The sequence below is a fragment of the Saccoglossus kowalevskii genome, chromosome 15, assembly GCF_978046115.1.
Source record: "Saccoglossus kowalevskii chromosome 15, keSacKowa6.1, whole genome shotgun sequence".
Lineage (NCBI taxonomy): Eukaryota > Metazoa > Hemichordata > Enteropneusta > Harrimaniidae > Saccoglossus > Saccoglossus kowalevskii.
The window spans coordinates 28,531,206-28,553,517 of NC_140655.1; the positions used below are offsets into that span (position 1 = coordinate 28,531,206).

Sequence of the window (22,312 nt, forward strand, 5' to 3'; positions counted from 1 at the left end):
GTCTTCTGTGCAATTGCGATACACTGAACATCAATACAGAAATGCATAATATTAGAAATACATTCCTATCATTCACACGTATATTCAAATGTATATTGTATGAATTATTTAAAATAACATGAATACAGTCGTTATACAGTCGAATATGTTTGCTATACAATTTATAATATATTTTAGTGTCTTAAGGCAATATTACGTTAATATTTTTATAACGGTTAGTTATTGATGTCAATGCCATGACAAGTATCAATTACGCATCTTACCACAATGATCTTCGTCAGAATTGTCTCCGCACTGGTCAATGAAGTCACAGTAAAATGACATCGATATGCACCCACCATTTAAGCACTGATAACTATCCTCCGAACACCCACTTTCTGTGTGAAACAACATAATTATGATGAAATAATATACTCTGCCCAGAGAAATGGGATTACACAACACCTTATGGGTTGAACCTATTGGAAATGCTCTCTAAACATGCGATTTACATCGTATGCTCACTTACAACATTCAAAGCACTTGTAATTATGTACGTACCACATAATCTTTCATCACTACCATCAGGGCAATCTTCCGCACCGTCACATACAAATGCATAATGGAGACATGAACCATCATCACATTTATGAAACGTATCACATGCTTGACTTCCTGAAATATCAAAATAGAAGCAGACACGTGTGACTATAGCACACTGTTCAATGTTAACAGAAGTTCGGTTATTTGTATATGCTTCTAGAAAATACTGGAACAATTTTCTTGTACATACCAAGATGACTCCAGACAGGATCGACAATAATTTCTATTATTCTTTCCCCTGTTAAAAAATTGTAAAATATATTATGTATAAATTTTTATTCTTTCGGACATTAATATACAATATTCAAATGTAACACGGGAAAGGTTCATACCTGTATACACAGCTGGTTGTTTACATATATATTGCGCAATGGTATCCAACGCACATGGGATATCGTGCCAATGATCGGTTGAATGTAAATTAGCTAAGTTGATCATCGTACATCGCTCAAACATTCCGCCATCCGGCTGGAATAAATATGTCCCATCAGCTTTTTCATCTTTTGCCCTATGAAATAATACGTTGTATAAGATGCGAACGAATCAACTTATAGTTATTGAGTAACCAACAGTAACAGAAGTAAACTGGGTAAACGGGAATTAATACAGCTTACCAATCGGTGTACGACATGGGGTTTCCGTCAGTCCATTGGTACCTAACGTCTGTCGTTTTGTGGAATCCTAAAAATATAGTAAATAGTGCGTAGAAAAGGAAAACGTGTATCCATTGTTGTGGCACGTACAGTGCATGTATAAATTTGTGGAGGGTATCGAATAATATTAACATCTTCAAAAGCCCGGCACAGTATGTGTTCTCAAACGCTCATGCACAGGTAGTGATTATCGGTCTTATATACATATTGATATAGACATTCTCAACAGTGAGACTAACAATGTAAGCAACACTAAGGAGACTAATGACACACAGATCTAATTGAACATTGACAATACCAATATATGTCTCCATCTCTCCAGTCCACCACGTGGTTGTCAGTCTGTAGTGAACAAACACCATTTCTTCATTATTTAGTATACTAACAAGATGGGAGTCCATGTCCGTGCATCTGCCTTCAGCTCTAGTCCAACTCAATGTTGAATTCTCAACAAAGAAACGATAACAATGGGCATTAAACAGATACCACCCGTGAAGACATGCGTAATCTGTAAAGAAAAGTGTCTCGTCTGGATCTGAAACTCATAGTTATGAAAATTGTTGCTTACTAATTACGTAATGTATCATAGTTGTGGAGCGATATGGAACATAGTTTAAGAGAAGCACGTACCTTGGTCGGATGGTTTACTCAAATTAACAGTAGGGACGAAGCTGTATGCTTCAAACCTAGCAAAGAATCCAATACCATTGTCCGCATGCACACCAACAAATTCAACATACAGGCTATTGAATTTCGAAATAAACGTTGTGGAAACTTTGCTGTTACACAACGTATCCACTAGATGGTTTGGATCTGCCATGTCGGCGTCATAGATCTTCACGTAATTGTCACGACAGTCTGAACCACCATTGATGTCGAGATGAAGAAACTCTAGTAGTACTAATTTCCCTTCAGGTGCCACGATGTTCCAGTCACAGTAGCTGTTATCAGGATAGGGATTAGGATAGTTGCTTGATTGGAAATATCCACAGCTTTCATTCAGATGAAGGTACCGAGAACATTCGCGTACTCCCATACCAAATCCAGGGCAGTCTAAGTAGATATTAGGAAAACAAAATATGTGTCAACCAATATACTTCACAATCGACGGAGAAGTATAAGTTTTATTGCCTCCTGAAATTGACAAGCGCATATTGTATTGCATTGCCAAGGATATAATACGTTTCCTTCTGAGGTAGCTAACAAAATATGTATTAATAAGTTATTTAATTTAGGAGTGAGTCCCAGCATCAGTTAAGTATGCACACAATTGGATATCCTGACATTACACAAACACCCTTTATAAAGCATTAATATTACAGATTTATAAAATATAGCGTTATACCTTCTTCTTCATAATAAGCTTGGAATCCTCCTCCTTGGTTGTATTCGAAGGTGGAAAACGTAACTCTCATGCGGTTGCCGAGAGATGATACGCGTGGTGCATCCACACCACAGTAACGAACTGAATTCATAACATTGCCAATATCACTAATATCTACTTCCACGTAATCACGGCATGCACTGGGATTGGTAGATGGTACATCAAATACAGGAAATTCTAAATGGACAAACTTTGCATCGCTGACTATGATTGTCCACTGACACCTGCTGTATGGGCGATAGAACAACTCGTCCATGTGAAAATTCATTGATGCAAACTCTCCTCTGGCGTTAATGAAATGACTGGGACTTCCGCAATCAGAAAAACATTCACCAAACGGACATTCTGTAATTTTGAGAATATTATTTGAAATATATGAAACGCATTTATGTAAAATAGTGTCATGATGAATTAAACTTGGCTTGGTAGTCACATGCTAACAAGATACTTGTACGCGCACGCTTTGTGTCGTTTGCAAATAAGACAACCTTGGATGACATGTGAAATGGTTCCTACCAGTGCTATTATATACAGCCAGAATCCCAGCACCATCTTCCACCACATCCCCTGAATTGAACTCCAAAAGCAAACGATGTGAGGTAGATCTAACATATGCGTTGTTGACGCTTCCACAGTATGTGTTTATGAGGTACTCGCCATCGTCGTATGTTGTCAGGTTGGATAGACACTTAGAAGTATATGTGCCAAGATTCAGGTATATAAACCATAGTCTGAAAAACACAGTGTATGCAATCAGTAAATCAGTTGGAGTGTGTAGTAGCGGATTAGGCTATTGTAGTTCATAACACTATGACGTTACAGCGGTCTCGACATACAGTAATTATATCTAGAATGTGGGTTATTTGTGTGTACTTACATACGTTCAAAGGAATGTGGTATTTTAAAGGGGACGAAGAAGATGCAATCGGTTTTTTAGAGTTAATGACAATGGTAATTGGTTTGTTTGTTGATTTGAGTCATGTTGTTAAACAAGCTACATGATAAATACTACTAACACATCACAGTAGTTGAGTCGAAACATATATTCAAGGCAGGAATAGATACGTTGCAAAGAACAGTCAAACCTCTTCTTTGATTGGTCTGACTGAAAGACGTTAAGGTTAGGTAGCCAATCAGGCACAATCTTGTAAGTAGCTTCACACTGTTTTTTTTACAGATATATACACACTTTTGCAACATTAAGCGGGTAATGTCTTTTGTAGTTGACAATACCTGATTGCAAAACCGACAGGAACGTCAATCAACCAATAGCACGACATATACTTAGAGAATTGTAATGGGTAATTCATTGACTGCAGCATTCCAATAGGGGCACTCAGTACAGTTAAATTAGCTTCGCACGTACCATAGTCACTGTCAACTGCAAGACAAATAAATGAGGTTATGCTCAACTTGAAAATATATAAATGCAATTACATTTCATATACGCTTGCAGTTAAAGTATATCTTTACCTAACGAATAATGCACTAACTAATACATATTTATATTATTATTAATATTGTAGTATTTACGATATATCATTGTTGTGCAATTATTCATATATTCAAAATGGAATGATTGCTTTTACCTGAAGTAGAGTCAAGGCTATCATTGTAATAATGGCAATATCCCGCATCATAGCTCCATTCTTCCCCAATCATAACTGTGCAAACGTCTGTATACCGAGTAAATGACCTTGTAAATAACTAACCACTGAAACAAATGTACGCATCTCGCCGTCCTGCGGCTATGTTACGTTATATATTACGCATGACCTGATACATATTCATACGAAAGCACGACATTAATTAAGATACTTGTTTGACCTACCCACACATTCTCTGTTGTGAACTGGCACGAGGTAATATCCGGCATTGCACTGGCAGTGATATCCAACTGATAAGTCTATGCACAGTTGAGAGCAATTCCCATTGCTATAAAGGCATTCGTTGACATCTAGAAGACATTGTGAAAGTTTAGTGCATGCGTTCGTATTCTGGTATACATCAAATAAATCATACACCAGCACCGAACGCTATATGTAAAGTTCCATGTGTGAACTGCCTGCTCTCATATACCGTGGCTGATGAATAATTTAACACATGAAATTCATAACATTGGTTTTCCGGTGGTGAGGATCGGTAATTGCGTACCACTCACCACCTATGGTGTCAGTAAGTATTGCTCCATAAAATCTACAAACACAATAACAATTGTTTGAGCTGCGTGAAACGACTTTCAACAGTAGTGATTATATCCTACCATCTAAACAATTGAAATGCGACATTGTTTCAAAACATAGCGTCGTGAAACGTCTGGTTGTTCAGCCATGTAGCATTTTAGTTCAGAAGGTCTGATGTTCCTCAAATCTCAGATTTACATATACATATTTTATTTAATAGCATAATATGATTCAGCAGGATATCGTATGAGGTAAAACAAATTATATTAATAATTACCAGTATGAGGTTGTGAGGTTTTTCCGGTAGTTTCTTGTTAGCGGTAACGTTATGGTACTATTGGGGATTCGATATTGTATAATTATATTGTTTCAAATTACTTTTACTAGTGTATAAATCTTTGTATGGTTTTGCCCCAAATTATCTATGTGATTTAATTGAATTTTATGTACCGAGTCGTAGTTTAAGATCTGAATCGAAGTTTCTTATTAAAACTCGTCAGATGTGTAGTAAAAAGTCCAAGGTGTTATACAAAGACCGTGCTTTTGAAAATTTAGGTCCTAAACTTTTTAATGAATTATCTCTGTCTGTTCGTTCTAGTCCTTCAGTAGACATTTTTAAATCCAGACTGAAAACGCACTTATTTAAATGTGCTTTTAATATTTGACTGATTGTTTATTGTATCAGCGCCTTTGATCTTCATATGTTGGAATTTTTGCGCTTAATTAAATAAAGTTATTATTATTATTATTATTATTATATCCTTGATGTCATGTGTCGATTGTGTACTTTGACCAATATAATTTGTGGATTGGCATTATAGGATGTTTAATTATAACAAACACATATATTTCTTTTTCATTCTATTGCATGTGTGAATGTCTTCTGAGTTTGAATTAACCAGTATTGTATGATGTTCCTTATTACTAGGTATGGCATCTCTATACCATATATCAAATGATTACTACTGTGTTCGTATCTACGTTAATCACTGAATGGTAACTGAAGTTATATTAGACTATTATATTTGAAGTAACCGTGTTATATCCATTGTTATCGCCCATTGTTATCGGGAGGAGTGTAAAAAAATAAACTTGTTTGAGCACTGGATGGTGGCACATGTGTTTATGGAGAAAAGATGGTCTTGTATTAAACAAGGGTCAGTGAAATCATAAATAAGGGATACTTTATGGGGGGGAAAATCACTAAATTGTTTTCATTCATAGTTATAGAAATACTAGTAAATTATAACCGTTAAGCCTGGTCTATGAAGTCTGTGATTTCTAGATGTGCGAAGGCAGCCATTTTGTGAGAAATTAATAAATAATAAAATGAATATTGAAGTTCAAAAACTAAATTGATTTTGCAATATTTCCGTGAGCACCATTCAGTGCAGCATGTTTTGGATCAAAGATATGTTATATCTAATAAGTACTCAAACATCATTAGCATCTTAATTTAAAGTTCAGAAGTAACATAATATTAACATTTAAAACAGGGTACGTTCACACAAAGCAAATTAAATCATTTGAAGATATTCCCAACTTGGCTCATGTAAAAACTAGGTTGAAATTTAACAGATTTTAAACATGTTTCAAACATGTTACTTGAACCTTGACCATTATGTATACAAATGACTGATTATTAATGTTTTAAACCTACCAGTTTCTAGCTTATATGTGAGTGTGGTATTAACAGACTTAACGATTGGTTCTGTGGCAGATTATCACTGTGATCAAAACATGTTTATAATTATCAGGTTATCGTGATATTAACATGTTTTTGTTTCATTCGATTGGCATGGGATCGAATAAATCATTTGAATATATCAAAAATATCATGTGAGAGAACATGTTTGCGAATTGGTAATCCGCCCCCCCCCCCACACACACACACACCGGGTGTCGTATATTAATGTGTGTTACTGGCATGGTGTTTGACTGCGTGTTTGTACCGCAATAGACCACGACGCCTGAGTATAAGTTCCCGGTGATATACGTAAAAGAATTGCGTTACGACAACCTAGCCGGAGTTAGCGGGGTGGATATACTTTTATTACAATGAGGAAAATTTAATTGTGTTTGTTCCATTCTTGATAACATTCAATATCGTTTTTGCATGTGCGCATTGAAGCGAGTATGAAATTATAGACGAAATGTATATTTAGACTAAACAATACGATTTGTTTTCATTGCACCAGACACGTCGGTTGGCACCACTGCAAAATTACTTTTATACATTGCACCGTTTATCGATTGCGGCTATGAATAAAACAACTGTCGCGGACTGTGTTTTTTTCATGTAGCTCAATTGATTTTGATATCAATACGTTATGAATAAGGGTACTCACGAAATTCACAAATATAACCTAATAACTTCTCGCAGTAAAGACTAGCAAGGACTCTATTCGAAGTCACCAGGGCCCCGCAGTCCTCTTCAGCCCCAGTTGGGACCTGTGGTTCGGGATCCAATTCATCAGGCTCACCAGGTTCCCAATATCTCTCTGTTCCCATCAACCAATCATCAACGGGATATTTATACACCCATTCCCATTTCCCTTCCTCCATATCGTCGGTCATTCCTGGATGTGAATACATATTTATATTTAATAACAAATGTGATGCGACCGTATTTCGCCGAGGGCATAGCGAGGAGGAATACAGCTATACGGATTTCATAAGAAGACATATTTCTCTAGAAATTTCGATTTTTATCGAATAAAATATTGGATTTTCACTAATTCCCGGCCAATTGTTATGAGGTCCAAACGCGGACAGGCGTCGCCCACCATCATGCCGTCGACCGCCACTTGATGTATTAATATTTAACAATTTAACATAAATTTCAACGAAAATAGAGTTGCGCATTTTAATTTGGAACAATATTCGTCAGCAATTGCAATAATCATTGCACATTCCATCGGAGTACCAAATCTTGCATCTATAAAACATGTGTCAAAAATTAACCAGATCATACCTATCCATAATTTGTCAGTGGAGACGGATTCTTCAAACAATGCCCTCAGCCACAAGTGCTCCTCTTCGGTATCAGATACTATGATGTCTGAATGTTGGTATTGCTGACATTTGAAACGTGCGCTATACCAACTTCGTTTGTCAGTCTGCTCAACGTTGTAACAGTTACCTCCATACCCCATAGAGTAGCCTGGTGGACATGCACCTATAAATACAGAGTAAAATTTCATGCTGTCAACATTATTATCTGCACGTGTTTCAAACAACGATCAATGGCTTAGGATATAGTAGACGGACACTGCCAGCAGTTACAGAATTTACTCACGTGCAATGCGTTGGTATTCCAAGGAGAAACCTGTACCACTTATTGTGGAATCACTCGTGAATACCAGGGACAACCACTGTTCACTTGACACCAAGTCACGAGTTGAGTTTTCGCTGAAGAAGCACAGAGGTTCCATAATCTGATTTGTGGATACATTGTAACCATCATACAGCAATAGTTGGTCACTGCATTCGCCGTTTTCAGCAGTTTCAAGTGCCAGCTCTATGAATCGGACAACAATAGCGTGTCCTATTCCTGCATCTATTGACCATGAACACCTGACGTTATGGGGATAATGCCCTGGATAGTTCGGCGATTTTATCTCTCCCGATTCGTCGGTCAATATCATATTGCAATCTAAATATAAATAGATAAACAACAACATACATTTGTCAGTATTTTAATTTAACAAATACAACTGCGTGTCATGCAAACGCAACTCTTTCTGTACCGATTTAGTATACAGTATAGAGTATTGAACAACAGAATTAAAAATACTTAATTTCGTTTATATTGTATCTTTAATATGAAATACAATTAACAGAAAAAGATGAGAACATATTCGATACTAATTTCGCAAGATCTCTTTCTAACCTCGAGTCTTGGGAACCGACTGAAATGTAGCAATCAGTTTTGTGACGTCATCCTTCATCTGCATATTGATAATAACCTGACTCGTCGATATTGAGATCACTGATTTTGAAATAAGCTCATTCGGTGAACAGATCTTCGCTATCATTTTCGAATGTTGATTTAGGATTTCTAGACTGTTTTCGCAGTTGCCATCATCATTTGGACTATTGCGTAACTGGCTTTGAGCAATATTCAAGTCTATTCCGTGGTCATTGGGAACAGTAATGTTCCAAGTGCAGGTAACCGATCCACTTTTGTCAACTCTTCTGTTGGAATTGGTGACTGACGATTGAATGTTGCCACTCGAACCATACATATGACATCCACATCCTGACAAGACATGAATGGTCGCAAACGTTAACGATAATCATTAGTTTATTAAAGTTTGTTTGTTAAAAAGAAATAAAACATTATGCCCGGTGCCAGCAGGAGCAACAGTGACGTCTGGCAGTGTTCACGCCAAATAATTAATCAACAAGCTGCATTCAAATCACGACTTGTTTTTTTTTCATTAGTATTACATTGTACTAGTTTTCATAACAATGTGCTGGTCGGCGACAACCACGAACATGATAAATGTATCATGATGACACATTTGAGGTCGTTGAAGCAAACTACAAGAAAAATGATTGCATGAACGATAACTGTGACGCTTCTGCTTGGTTTAATTAATAGAGGAACTTACCACAGCTCACAATCTCTGCTTCAAATCCATGATTATTGTTCATACCATTTGTTGAAAATTCAACTGTTAATGCATTTCCAAATGACGTCACAGCAGGAATATTATCATTACCACAAATGTCATCTCCTATTATTGTAGTAATTTCATTAACTTCTATGGAATTAAACATTCAATACATTAAGTGATGTCTTTGATACGATTTGTGTGCATGTATTCATCTACTATGCCAACGTACCAGATATAAAATGAACGCGTCATAATTGACTGTCAATAATAACAAAAAATGTCAATGTAGTATAATCTATTAAATCAAATGTGTCATGAATTACTACTACTGTTTTATTTCTTATATTATGAGTAGTAAAGCAAATACCAAATAATCATTGACGAAACAACTACGTCAACTGCTTGGAGTAATAGGTAACGTTAGAAAAAAGTGTTAATCAACACAGTAATATCAGTTGTATAGAGGTGCGTGGAGAAAACAGGAGTATCTCTATATTATCAGATTTATTTATCCGACAAACTAACATAGATGATTACCGTTTACCTGTAGCGTACCCTTTTGCAATATAAGGAATATATTTATTTTTGACTATATCACTATATTTCAGCCAGACCGTTTCACAATTTGTCAATAATTGGCGCGCGAAATAGTGAAAAACATTTCTGTGTCGAGAAATTGAGGTTAAGAAAGTTGGAAATGAAGTCTCAAATCCATGCGACTTTATATTACAAAAGCGTCATAGCCGACATCTGAAACTACCAGAATTATTATCACTGCCAAAAGGTTATGTTTTCGGTAGTGTAGGTTTGTTGGCTTGTAGATAGAATCTCATAAAATTCCTGGGAAAGTTTGCCCGACGTATATAATTTTGGTACAGGGTTAACAACAAATCAATTTCGGGAATGATTTTTTTCATTCATAATTCAAAAGGTCATTGGTGGTTTTCATAAAATCAACAGGAAAGTGTGTCCTTAATAAGGACCAATCGATCAGATTTAGTAGAGATTACCATGGTAATATTAACTGAGGGAATTATTTTCATGTCCATGTAATTCTCAGGAATGGTTGTCCAATCTAATACAATTTGGTAGAGATGTATGTATGTATGCCATGGAAACAGCATTCGAAGTAATGTATGATTCCAAAGGTAGATAACATAAATGCAGGGCATTTGTTTCAGGTGAAGTTAGCTGCTTGGTGAAGGTCTGCCTTTCCGGGTGCTTTATAGTTTGAATTAAGGTAATTATCAATAATAATTCAAAAAAAATTTTGTAAAACTACCAATATTTCGAATATGATATCGAAGGTTCGGTCTGATTGAATGGACCAATCATATTGCAGAGATTGTTATTACACAGTATGGAAATATATATAAAAGTATTACTCTGCTTTATTACACTGAACTACCATGACATATGGAATAAATCTAAATACTACAGTCACGTACCTTCTTTTAGTCGCACGTAGTCAAGGCATTGTCCTGAAGGCGTTCGGTCCTCCAACTCAAACTCAACGAATGAGATACCAACAACGTCGCCTTCTGGCACCCGTATGTCCCAGGAGTAATATTCATTTGGATAGTATTGACCTGGGAAATTGACCGATGCAAATGAACTCACGCAATCCACGTGAATGACCATGTTTCTATCCAACTCGAGATTTGACTCATCACTCTGACAAACTGAAAAACAAGAGTAGCCGGGATAAAAAAAACATTGTATACGTTAAATATTATCTGATTGGATCTGAGCCTTGAATGTGACTCTGAGGACCAAGTAATTGTAGGAAAGTGTTCGGGTCGTGAGGAGACTGATACGAGATGTGTTTAATTTAAACACAAAGCAGCAACTGGTTTAATCATGAAAACTAAGCAACTAAATACTGTTACAGGTCAATATTTGTATAAGCAGAAATCGAAGCTTGGCAGTATGTTACATAACACTAAAGTCATAAAAACTACATATGGCTAAACATCTGTTCATCTTATCTAGGTCGTCAAAGACACCACACATTTTCCGACAGTGCTCGGTAATTTAAATTTTACTGTCATCTTTTATTTCAGGAACATCCAACTATCTTCTACCCGGGGGTAGAAATTGTCAAGCTCATTAATGTTGTACTTATGCAGACTTATGTTTTCCGTCGCCAAGAATTTGTTGCACGATTTTTGACGAATATTATCTGCTTGTGGTTAAACAACATTGTTTACCAGCAGGTACCAGCAATATCTGATGTACATAATTATTCTATTTCGTAAAGAAATCATTCAATTGTGATTCAGAATGATAGATTGCGGGTGCTGTATGTGGAGTAGTATGTTCTCACTCTTTTCAAAACCCTTGGCATCACTTCATGTGTACCATTTAGTTCATATATTATTCTGATGTGACGATGTAGTGTAGTGTACTTGTCAGTTGTATTTGTTTTTGTTCTTGTCAGTTATTTGTGTTGTGACTTATAACTTGCCTTATACGCTAAAACGTGTGGCATATCATTCACCCTCTCTAACGTATACCGTGACATGAGTATTCCTATCCACAAAATCTACGCCAAATTAATTAAATCAACAGAAGTTGCACTTGTAACAAATATGAAAGTTTATAATTACCATTGGATTCTATATGAGCAGCCAAAGATATGGACAAAGACGTATTCAGCTCATTAGATACATTTATTACAGTTGAATGTATATCGCTTAGTGAGTCAGTATGTACTATATTAAGACCGTCCACACAAGAGTCACGCATTGCAGTGAAAAATGGACAAATGCCATCACAATACCAACCTATAATAGAAGTTATTTCATATACATTTGTTACAGAGCTGACATATTCTAACTTTATAATATCAACCAGCCACTTATTCGTTTACGATATATGTTCACATTGGTATCTAATTTCGTACCTACGTCTGTATCTACATGTTAATAATAAATCATACAATGCAATTATACAGTTATATTCTTTTTTCAATAATTATAATACTTTACAAAGTTATTCTCACCGATGTAGTCGCCTTTTTCAAAGATAATCTGTTCATTTTCAGAGATATTAACAAAGTGTTCCCCTACTGTTAGATAGGAATAACTAATAACATTCTGTCCAATTAGCATGTACGTGTCGCCGTCCTGGTGTCGATAGATTCCAAGACGCACAGCAGAAGTACTTGTCTGATCATTCTCAAAACGCCATGCAACCACACGTCCCGAGCAAGACATCTGGAGATTCTTGTCAATAAAAGTGACTTCATTACTCAGTGGAATATTGACGGTTATTGAGTTTGGTAATGCGTTGTGACCAATCGAACGTGGACACGCCGATAAACCTTGAAGAGGCAACGGAATTCAATATTATTTTGATTGACCAGTATTCCCTGTATTCATTTCGCATAAATATAGGTGAACGCAGTAGAATGAATGCGATGTGTCATCAATTGCGCTCTGTAGACGCGACAATTAATACATAGACGAAAGTCTCATACGTGTATTCAGCGCACTTGTAATATTTCCTCTTTCAGCCTTTAGAAAGATTTAATCTACGACATAACTAGAAGACACACTCAACGCAACTACATATACGACAAGCAGACAGTAAACGTTTTTCTTCTCAAAATTTTTAAAAACTTACAAATGGTGAAATTCTTACTAAATACCACAGGGAACTCATCTATGACTTCCTCGACATGAGCACAAATGCATGTGACAATACATGTCACTCACATTTTAATATATATATATATTCAAAAATAATACACTATACGACGCTCTTTTAATAACGTACTTACCATATTCCTCGTAGTATAGTGAAAACCCACGACCTGTTATTTCAGCATCGCTGTGAAAGATTATTGATATCTCATTCTGCGAACTGAATATATATTCCTGTGGAAGTGATAATCTGGATGTTTTTATTATAGTAAACTTAATTGTTATTTCGCTGAATAAAACCAACATTTTATGCTATTTAGTGCATATTAGCTACTTAACAGATATATCGCCGATCATACACATATGTATGTAGTGAGAACGAATTTGGTCGGCATAAAAACATGCAAAAGCTGTCAGAAGGCCCTGCTTACATATATCATCATGAAAATCAGTAAATTGATTTTGCGTTTGTTTAGACATAGACAGTTTATGTCTACCCCAATTCAAGCCAAATACACTAATACACTAATACTTTATGATGCTTGCATTATATGTGTATATCGAGCGATGACGTTCATGCAGATAGAAACAAATATGAAACCTAAAAGTACACTGACATTATGATTACCTGCTGGGAGTCGATAATTAAATGTCAGCGTATTACGTAAACGTTAATTATTTCATAAACGCCACGCTGTACACGAATACGAAGTATTTCTGTTATCAAGCCTTCCCTGTGCATTGATGGTCACGTACCATTGAACATGATAGTTGAAATACCAGTAAAAATGAAAAGCTCACCTTCGGTGGCAGCTGGTCCCCGCAGTAATGGAACAGTCTAGTTTGGTTTGTATCGGCACCGTCATAGATGTCTACATAATCCATAAAACATTTATCTTGAACACTATTACATGATCGTTGAAGGTGAAATTTTTTAAACGTTACTGCTATCCTCATACCTAGTAAAATGGGACAAAACAACTATGAATCACCTCATCAGTTGAGATGTCATGCACTGATTTCGGAGGTAATATATACAATTGAATTCACCATTCATAGCACTGTAAAAAGTGTGAAGGTTTCCTTATAAAAGCTGGTCTAGTAATAAGATATGCAGTCATCTGTTTTTACTTCCTTTATTTTGATGCAAGCCAATAACAATCAACAATCGTACATTTTACCTTTTCTTACTGTTACAATCCAATATCGATGCATATTTCCCAGGTAACTGCCCAGATTAGGGTGTGATATCCAACCACTTTTCTCTTGTATTTGTTCTAGAATATTAGCAATATTGTTAAATGCAATTTACAACATAAAATGACTGAGATAAGACTATTGCCGGATACGTATGGGTGATAATAGATATATGGTATGTATATAATTTCTCAAATATTCAAATAACCTTTGATAAAATAGCGTTTCGTTTGTTGAAAGATAAAATATCGTTATTACCTCTAGGTAGATTTTCAATTTCACTTCCATTCATTTTAAATGAACTAGTAATCCATAATCGATCAGAATGGTCGTATACTTGAATAAAATTTGTGAATATTTTATCAGCTCGTTACAAATGTTACCTAAGGCTAGAAGTCTAAACACAGAAGTCACAGATCAGGCTAACTAAAGTACATACCAACGACAGTAGAATAATCGAAGCACCCATCACAGTCGCAGTGAGCACTAGTATATCCACACCAGCCAAAGAAAGAACAGCATGGACCATTCGCGTCAGGGTCGCATTTGGCGTCTGCTGTACCCGGTGCCAGGGCTGTAAAGACAGGCGTGCCACAACGAAAGTCGCCTCTCCACTTTACACCTGGAAGCGAATATATGCTGATTCAAAATGTATATTTAGGTGTTTTTCTCATAGCAGGCGAAAGCTCATAACTTGCTAGGATATATCTCAGTACGCACACATACATTGTTCAACGATATAAGCATCGAAATATTTGTTGTCGCAATGTTTCTATGATTTCATATTGATAAAACAGTGTTATTCATACCATATCATTAGTTTTGACTATATTTGACCTTTAAACAACCTCTATATAAGTTAAATGAAACAAACATATCGAGATCTACCAACCTTCATTCAGACGTGGAAAACAGTACACCAACATAACCTGTGCAGATGGATAAGTACCGCAGACGTGAATTCCTTCAAAGTCAAACGAGCATCTATCCGAGAATGTGTGTACAGCTACGCGAGCTGAGCTGTCTGCAAGCCAGCCGCATTCACATGTGTCCAGTCCTTCGTTCCATGATCTATCCAACTGATGATAGTTTGCTATATCCGCGTCCATCGAATCACACAATTGTTGGGCGTCTCCAAAGTCTTCCATTGTTGTAGATAACTGTGCTTGAAAAACAGTAGCTGTAACAAAATTAATACCTTTTTCTATAAGACATGTAATTAAGCATGTTTAATACGCAGCGCGATTCGGCTTTCCAAAACAAATCGTTTAGTAAATAATAATAAAACATTTAAGCAAAAATGTATTGACGCAACTATTGACTAGCGATTACTATTTACACAGTGATTGTTTCACCAGAACCGTGAAGTAATACTAACAGCGAAAACGGTTCAAACCGTACTTTTTATGAGTGAGCAGCAGAGTCTATGGAAAGATCGGAGGCACTGATCATAATGCATTCATTAACGGGCGTATTCTAAGAAATCAATGTTAAAGTCCATGACAGCGCATTAAACTGTTATAATGCCATACATATGATCCTACCACGTAGGAAATGGAAATGGAAATTACGAATATGGTTTCTGTGGTCGAGTGAAGCATATGCACAATCGGACGCTGTTTAACAATAGGCCAAGTGATACAATAGTGTCATTCACTATCGCGAATTGTCGGCTGGCCCACGAAAATTGTTTTAAAAAAGAAACCAAACTTACGACTGTTACATACTCTTCCTAGAAAACCTGGACTACAGATACAACTAAAGTCTTCTCCTTCGCCGACGCACGTACCGCCATGACGGCATGGGTCGACTTGTACGCATACATCTGAAATAGGGAAAGTAAAATTCAGTTACATTTAGCGTTTAAGTCCCGCTATATTGCCCTGGTTGGACGTCGGTGACACCCAATTTAAGAACGGTAATTCCGGTAAGACATGGGAGGCGGTCTTTCAAAATAGTTTTTGTGTTTAGAATACGTGAAACTAAATGACAGTATAAGATTTGTATCCTGCTACCCTTTAAAGCTACTCACCTCGAATACAGTGCTGTTGAGGCTCGCCAACATCACAGTAATCCCATCGCGTGTTTACATCTTCCGTGTAACACCACGGCCCGTGATAGAAACCCACCACGCCCTCGCCGTCTTCTGGGTTGCGGCAATAGTTATGATCTCCTAGCCCAGTATGTGGGAAGTTTTCTGGAGTATGATAGTGACTGTGTGGCGACTTACGTGTCCACTTCTGACATGCTAACTTACTCTGAGTTTGGGAAACATGACCTCTGTAGTCAAACCCGTCGGGCTCTGTGTAGCACTCTGAACAAAATGGTACATACTGACATGTTTGTTTTATTTTCTCAGGCACATTCACTCACTCATTTGCACACGCTTACAAGCACGCACTTACTCAACGCATAATACATGTTGAAGCTGATTCGTGCAACACATCTGGTGGGACATGGTATATAGTGCAGTCGTTTTAAGTTCAAAATGGACCTTACTGGGAATAAATTTGTATTTGGTATCATTGGAAGCGCAATTTTAAACTGAGTAACATATACAAAATTCACCGAAATCCATCCATGGGAATATTTTTTTGTCCATTTTACCAATAGCACTTGTTTTGTCTAAAATTAAATACTGGGTGCTGAAACATTGAGTTCCAATGTGATCGATTTAAAGCTCAAGTTGGAAAAATATACAAACATCTAGTTTGACCTTTTTTAAAATGACTCTGCTGTTATAATTGTCTATTATTTGAATTTTTCAGCTATTACTAATTTTATACTATTCCGCGCATGCGCAGTTGATGTTCTCACCCTTTTACGGAGCTCATTCAACTAATATTATTACAGTAAGTGGAACCATTGTCGGAAAAAGATGATCCATGGACCTTTGGATTCTCCTTAGAACACATAGACTAGATTTCAAGGGCACCAGTCGTACTACAGCGCGCATTCGACTTTTGTACACGTTGTGCACGTAATAAGGGACCCACAACGCATGCATAAATTCTTATTTATAAACACGTAATTTGAACACTTGCTGTGGCCGACCGCCGCCGTTTAAAATATGCAACTGTAACCCAATCATGGCATACTAACATATATGAGCAGTACTGTGTCATTCTGTTTTTTATCGTCTCTCAATTTTTTGATCACACGATAATTGTGTTACTTTTTTATTCACATAAAAAGTATTTAGCTTATCCACTTCAATAACCGAAGTTATAATTTTTGCAGCTCATTGTGATGGCGTGCAATACTGAAGAAGAGAACTGTGTGATATGCCATGAGGAATTTTGTAGTGCAACCGACAAAGTTGAACTTACAAAGAAGGGACTAGCCACCCTCATCGAATATAGTCAAAAACGTAATGATACATCTCTGTATAACAGCCTTACATCTAAAGCTAATGATAATGATAATAGTTCTGTGGTCAAAGTACACAAGAACTGCAGACGAGACTATACAAACAAGAGACGAAGCCTTCGTCAGTCTGATGACAGAAAAGACCTCTCAACACCAAAGAGATTGTGCTTACAGGATGCACATTTTCAGTGGAAAACAAAATGCTTCTTTTGTGCTGAACCATTGACGAACGTCTTCCCTTCAAAAATATTATTCTTGGACAGTGCAAAATACGAGGAGATGAATGGGCAACAGATGTGAAAACAAGGTTGAATGGATGTTTAGATTTACCTGCAGCGGATCCTGTCTATCATAAGCTATGTCACACGCAGTTTATGCTAAATAGGCAGCTTCCTTCATCTGGGCAGGTGTCTGGGAGTAGCAGGGGAAGAAAACCAGATGCTACCATGCTACAATACTTCAATATGTTGTACATTTGGCTTGAAAATGAAGCAGAAGAGGAGCTTTACACATTAAATGAACTTGCGATAAAGATGTCTGAATTTGCAGATGGCGAAAGTGTATACAGTGCTAAATGGCTAAAGCAAAAACTTATTGATTGATACAAGGATTCGGTGCACTTTGCAGAAAAAAAAGAAGGCCGATCGAACATCGTATGTTTCAGGAGTACAACAATTTCGATTATCAATGAGAAATGGTACAGTGATAGAAAGAACAAGGTGCAAGATGAGGCAGAACGTATTGTAGAGACAGCTGCTAAGATTATTTTGTCTGAGATCAGGGCCATGGAGTACAACAATGATCAATACCCTACCGTAGAGGACATATCAAGGCCAGAAAAACAGGAGTCATGCATACCAAACTGTTTGCAGAAGTTTTTGAAAGAACATTGGGCAATGTATTGTGTATTCTGTGCGGCCAAGATCTGTCATACCTTCGATATTGTTTGGTTTGGGTGTTGAAATGGACCATGTCATTGGTTCAAAGTGGGCCATTAATGAACTGAATAGACTAGGATTTTCCATTTCCTACGATGAAGTAACGCATTTTAAACAAAATGTTGTACAAAACATAAATGTGGAAGACATTTTGAGCTGCCATCCTGCTGGTAGTTTTACTCAATGGATAGCTGACAATGTTGATCACAACATTGTTACAATCGGTGGCAAACATACTTTCCATGGAATGGGTATTGTGAATGCCACAACAGGCACATTTGGAATTGAAAGAATACCTCAACAGCATTCCATACCTAAGCAGAAATTGTTGAAAGCAAATGAAGCTGTTGCCAACAAAGGAGTCAAGATAGTCCAATATATCAGTTCCTGTAAGCCTGGCTTGTCAGCAGTCATATTTATGCCCCTTGAAAACCTTGATTTATCATACAGTCATCCAGTTGGCCTTAAGTACGACCTAGTTTGGCTTTCTGGAAATTACTTCAGAAATATGAAAGATCTGAGACCAGGTTGGTCTGGATTCATGCAAGATGCAAGCATTGGAACATATCCACCAAAAGAAGATGTCCATCTTCTACCAATAATAGACCTGAATCCATCTGACCAAACATGTCTAACATATTGAATCTCGAGCCAAGAAACTAAATATTACCACACCGTGCATCACATTTGATCAACCACTTTGGGTTAAAGCTATGGATGTTATAATAAACAAATCAATGCACATCGTGTGTCGATTGGGTGGATTTCACACTTTAATGAGTTTCATGGGCAGTATTGGTACTATGATGAGAGGATCAGGATTGGAAGAAGCATTGGAAACTGTCTAGCATATGATGTCAGGTAAAGCCGTTTCAAGCGCACTAAGAGGACACTTTCTGGTGGAGGCTGCCCTCACCAATAAGCTTGTATCACATTTCCTACCCCAGCAACTTAAGGACAACCCTGTTCCAGAAGATGATACAGAACACAGAAGTTTCTAGTGCCAATAGCAGCGATAACGAAGCTGATGAGGAAACAACAAACAGTTTTGCATTGGTTATTGATGATTGTGTAGCTGACAAGAATCAACTTTTCAATGAGGAGGAGACCGAAAATTCAACTCAATTATATGAACTAGTCAGAGCTGGGAAAGCCAAAGATGCCGATATTTTGGGGTCTGTAGAACTAAAAAAACTGGAGATAAATTTGAGAGCTCTGAAGAATGACCTGGTTGGGAAGTCGTGTACTGCAAAACTCAGTATTTGGAATATGTTGAGACTCTTCATTCGAGCTGAGAGGACTGGAAACTGGGAACATCATTTGATTGTAGTAAGGAAGATGATTAATCTATTTGCTGCTACACGACACATCAACTATGCCAAAAGTTCCCGGCTTTACCTGCAATTTATGTTAGATCTGCCAAAAGAATACCCATGGCTATACTACAGATTTGCAGAGCTTGAATATCACACGGTTCGGTGAAGTGACAGGTTCTGGGCAGGATTATGGACTGATTTAATCATTGAGCAAGTGATGATGCGGTCAATGAAAAGTAGAGGTGGTTTGACTATAGGTCGTGGATTTACTGAATCTGTGTGATTGATGTGGGTACACAGTGTTCATGCATGTGGTAAAATTCATGATGCCATGACAATCCTCACAGGTCTCCAACATACAACTAGTGAACAACATATTGAGCTAGGAAAATCACGGATAAAGCGAGACAACAGTGATTTATTGAAGATCCAGAACTGGTTTGATAAGTTTGAACATTTTGATCTCAATGAACCAAATTTGAGAAGTATATCATCAGGAATTGTTGCCTCGATTGAAAGTGGGGTTAATTGTGATAACCTTGAGGAAATAGGAGAGGCCATCCAAAAATCACTTGACAACATGGCTTTGCAAGATGCAACAATAAAAAGAAATACACTTGCCAAAACACTAGAAGGTCTTAAAGTCAGTATTACAATTGACAACGAAACGGTGCACATCAATCCCATGGTTCTCTTCGCTAGACTGATGCTTATACTTCGAAGGGAGGCTGATCCTTCCCCGTACTTTGCTTATGAACTAATATCTGTTCCTGCAGCTCTGTTCAAAGACAACATGATGAGAAAAGCCTACAAAGCACTCCTGACAAAAGCTTTGATAAGTAACACACTACCCGAAAATGCAAATACAGTGACAACAGAATATGTTCTCGTTGGTGGAGCCCTACTGCATAGAGTTCGTTGGCTACCAAACTTGATCTATAATGATATAGTTCAACAGTACCAAGCATGTATTGACATGAAATTTGGCCACTGTTACATTGTATTTGATGGTTATGAAAATGGAGCCAGCACTAAAGACCATGAGCACCCGGGCAGAGCAGAAAAAACATCTGCAGATATCCAAGTACGCAGTGACTTACCAGCTTTCAAAAGTCAGGGAGCATTTCTGTCTAACACTAATAACAAGGTACAGTTTATTAAATTATTTGGTCAAGCCCTAGCAAATGACGGCCATCAAGTGGAATACAGTAAAGGTGATGCTGACACCTTAATTGCATCAACAACATTACAATTAGCTGCTTCTGGTGAATGAACTACTGTGGTGGTAGATGATGCTGATGTCTTAGTCTTGCTCTTGTACAACTGGAATAAAGAAATGGCCAATATCTATTTCCGTTCAGAAGCTAAGAAAGACAAATATAACATTGTTCCAATTTTCTCCATCGAAGCCATGTCAGATTCTCTTGGCAACAATCTGAAGTCTTTTATTCTTTTTGTTCATGCTTGGTCTGGGTGTGACACGCCATCTTCAATTTTCGGTCAGGGAAAAACCAGTATGTTAAAAAGGCTAAAGAAATCAAAGCAACTACAGGAGACATGCTCTATATTTGGCAGTGATGTTGCTACACAAGGACAAATGTCTGAAGCAGGACTGGCACTGTTTGCGCTTAGCTATGGTGGAATTGCTGGAGACTCCCTGGATCATCTGCGTTATAAGAAGTATATCGATATGGTTGCTTCAAGTAAATCAAAAATTGAGCCACAGAGGTTGCCGCCAACAGAGAGAGCGGCATATTTCCACTGCCTGCGGGTTCATTACCAAGTTCGAGTGTGGAAGACATTTGACAGTTGTCATGAAAACCCATTGGAGTGGGGCTGGAGACAAATTAACAATCGATTGATGCCAATAATGACAGATAAAGATGTACCGGAGAATCTGCTAATAATTATCAGACGCAAGTGCATAATTAACTCGAATAATGTGTGTGGTACAAACTTGTGATCCTGTCACAAAAGTGGGCTAAAATGTGTTGCAGCATGTGAAGGGTGCAGAGGTGATAATTGTCATAATGCTGAAGAGCCACTTGTTGAAGAAAATTACATTCAATAAAGTATTTGTATTAGAAGAATTGGTTGAGCTAAGGCTTCTATTTCTCAAGCATGTTGTTATTATTACTATACATCTTAAATATTTTTTTTTCATACACTATGATGTCGTGAATTCGGATCTCTAAAATATCATATGTCACGTGATTTCTGGTTTAATTTTATGAGCTTCCAGTGATAACAACTTGTAGAAATGATATAAGCATGATTCATCATTGTATATCTGTAACAAAACTTACATCCAGAGCTTTTACATGGATGACATGCAAATTAATCCCGCCACGGCATATATCTCGGTTTTAAACTTTGAGTAAAACGGGTGCCTTCAGTAAAATAGCCGCTGGATTTTGGATA

At 37.1% G+C, this 22,312-nt stretch overlaps 1 protein-coding gene and 2 long non-coding RNA genes across 3 annotated transcripts; all 3 read right to left on the reverse strand.

The window, feature by feature from the left end:
• Positions 1 to 1,192: 1,192 nt before the first annotated feature.
• Positions 1,193 to 1,703, reverse strand: LOC146734298 (uncharacterized). The gene is made up of 2 exons (XR_014931739.1): positions 1,534 to 1,703; positions 1,193 to 1,263 (listed from the first exon to the last, which is right to left on the reverse strand). It is a non-coding gene; the product is annotated as an uncharacterized LOC146734298 (long non-coding RNA).
• Positions 1,704 to 1,848: 145 nt separating this feature from the next.
• Positions 1,849 to 14,286, reverse strand: LOC146734299 (cubilin-like). The gene is made up of 14 exons (XM_085508561.1): positions 14,253 to 14,286; positions 13,873 to 14,030; positions 13,209 to 13,305; positions 12,429 to 12,749; positions 10,873 to 11,106; positions 9,419 to 9,571; positions 8,695 to 9,063; positions 8,101 to 8,457; positions 7,777 to 7,980; positions 7,151 to 7,381; positions 3,853 to 4,000; positions 3,136 to 3,350; positions 2,581 to 2,964; positions 1,849 to 2,288 (listed from the first exon to the last, which is right to left on the reverse strand). Exons 1-14 carry the CDS (start codon positions 14,284 to 14,286, stop codon positions 1,849 to 1,851), a joined length of 3,345 nt encoding a protein of 1,114 aa, XP_085364687.1.
• A 1-nt stretch (position 14,287) lies between these two features.
• LOC146734300 (uncharacterized) lies at positions 14,288 to 14,858 on the reverse strand. Its single transcript, XR_014931722.1, has 2 exons — positions 14,708 to 14,858; positions 14,288 to 14,348 (listed from the first exon to the last, which is right to left on the reverse strand). It is a non-coding gene; the product is annotated as an uncharacterized LOC146734300 (long non-coding RNA).
• Positions 14,859 to 22,312: the final 7,454 nt, after the last annotated feature.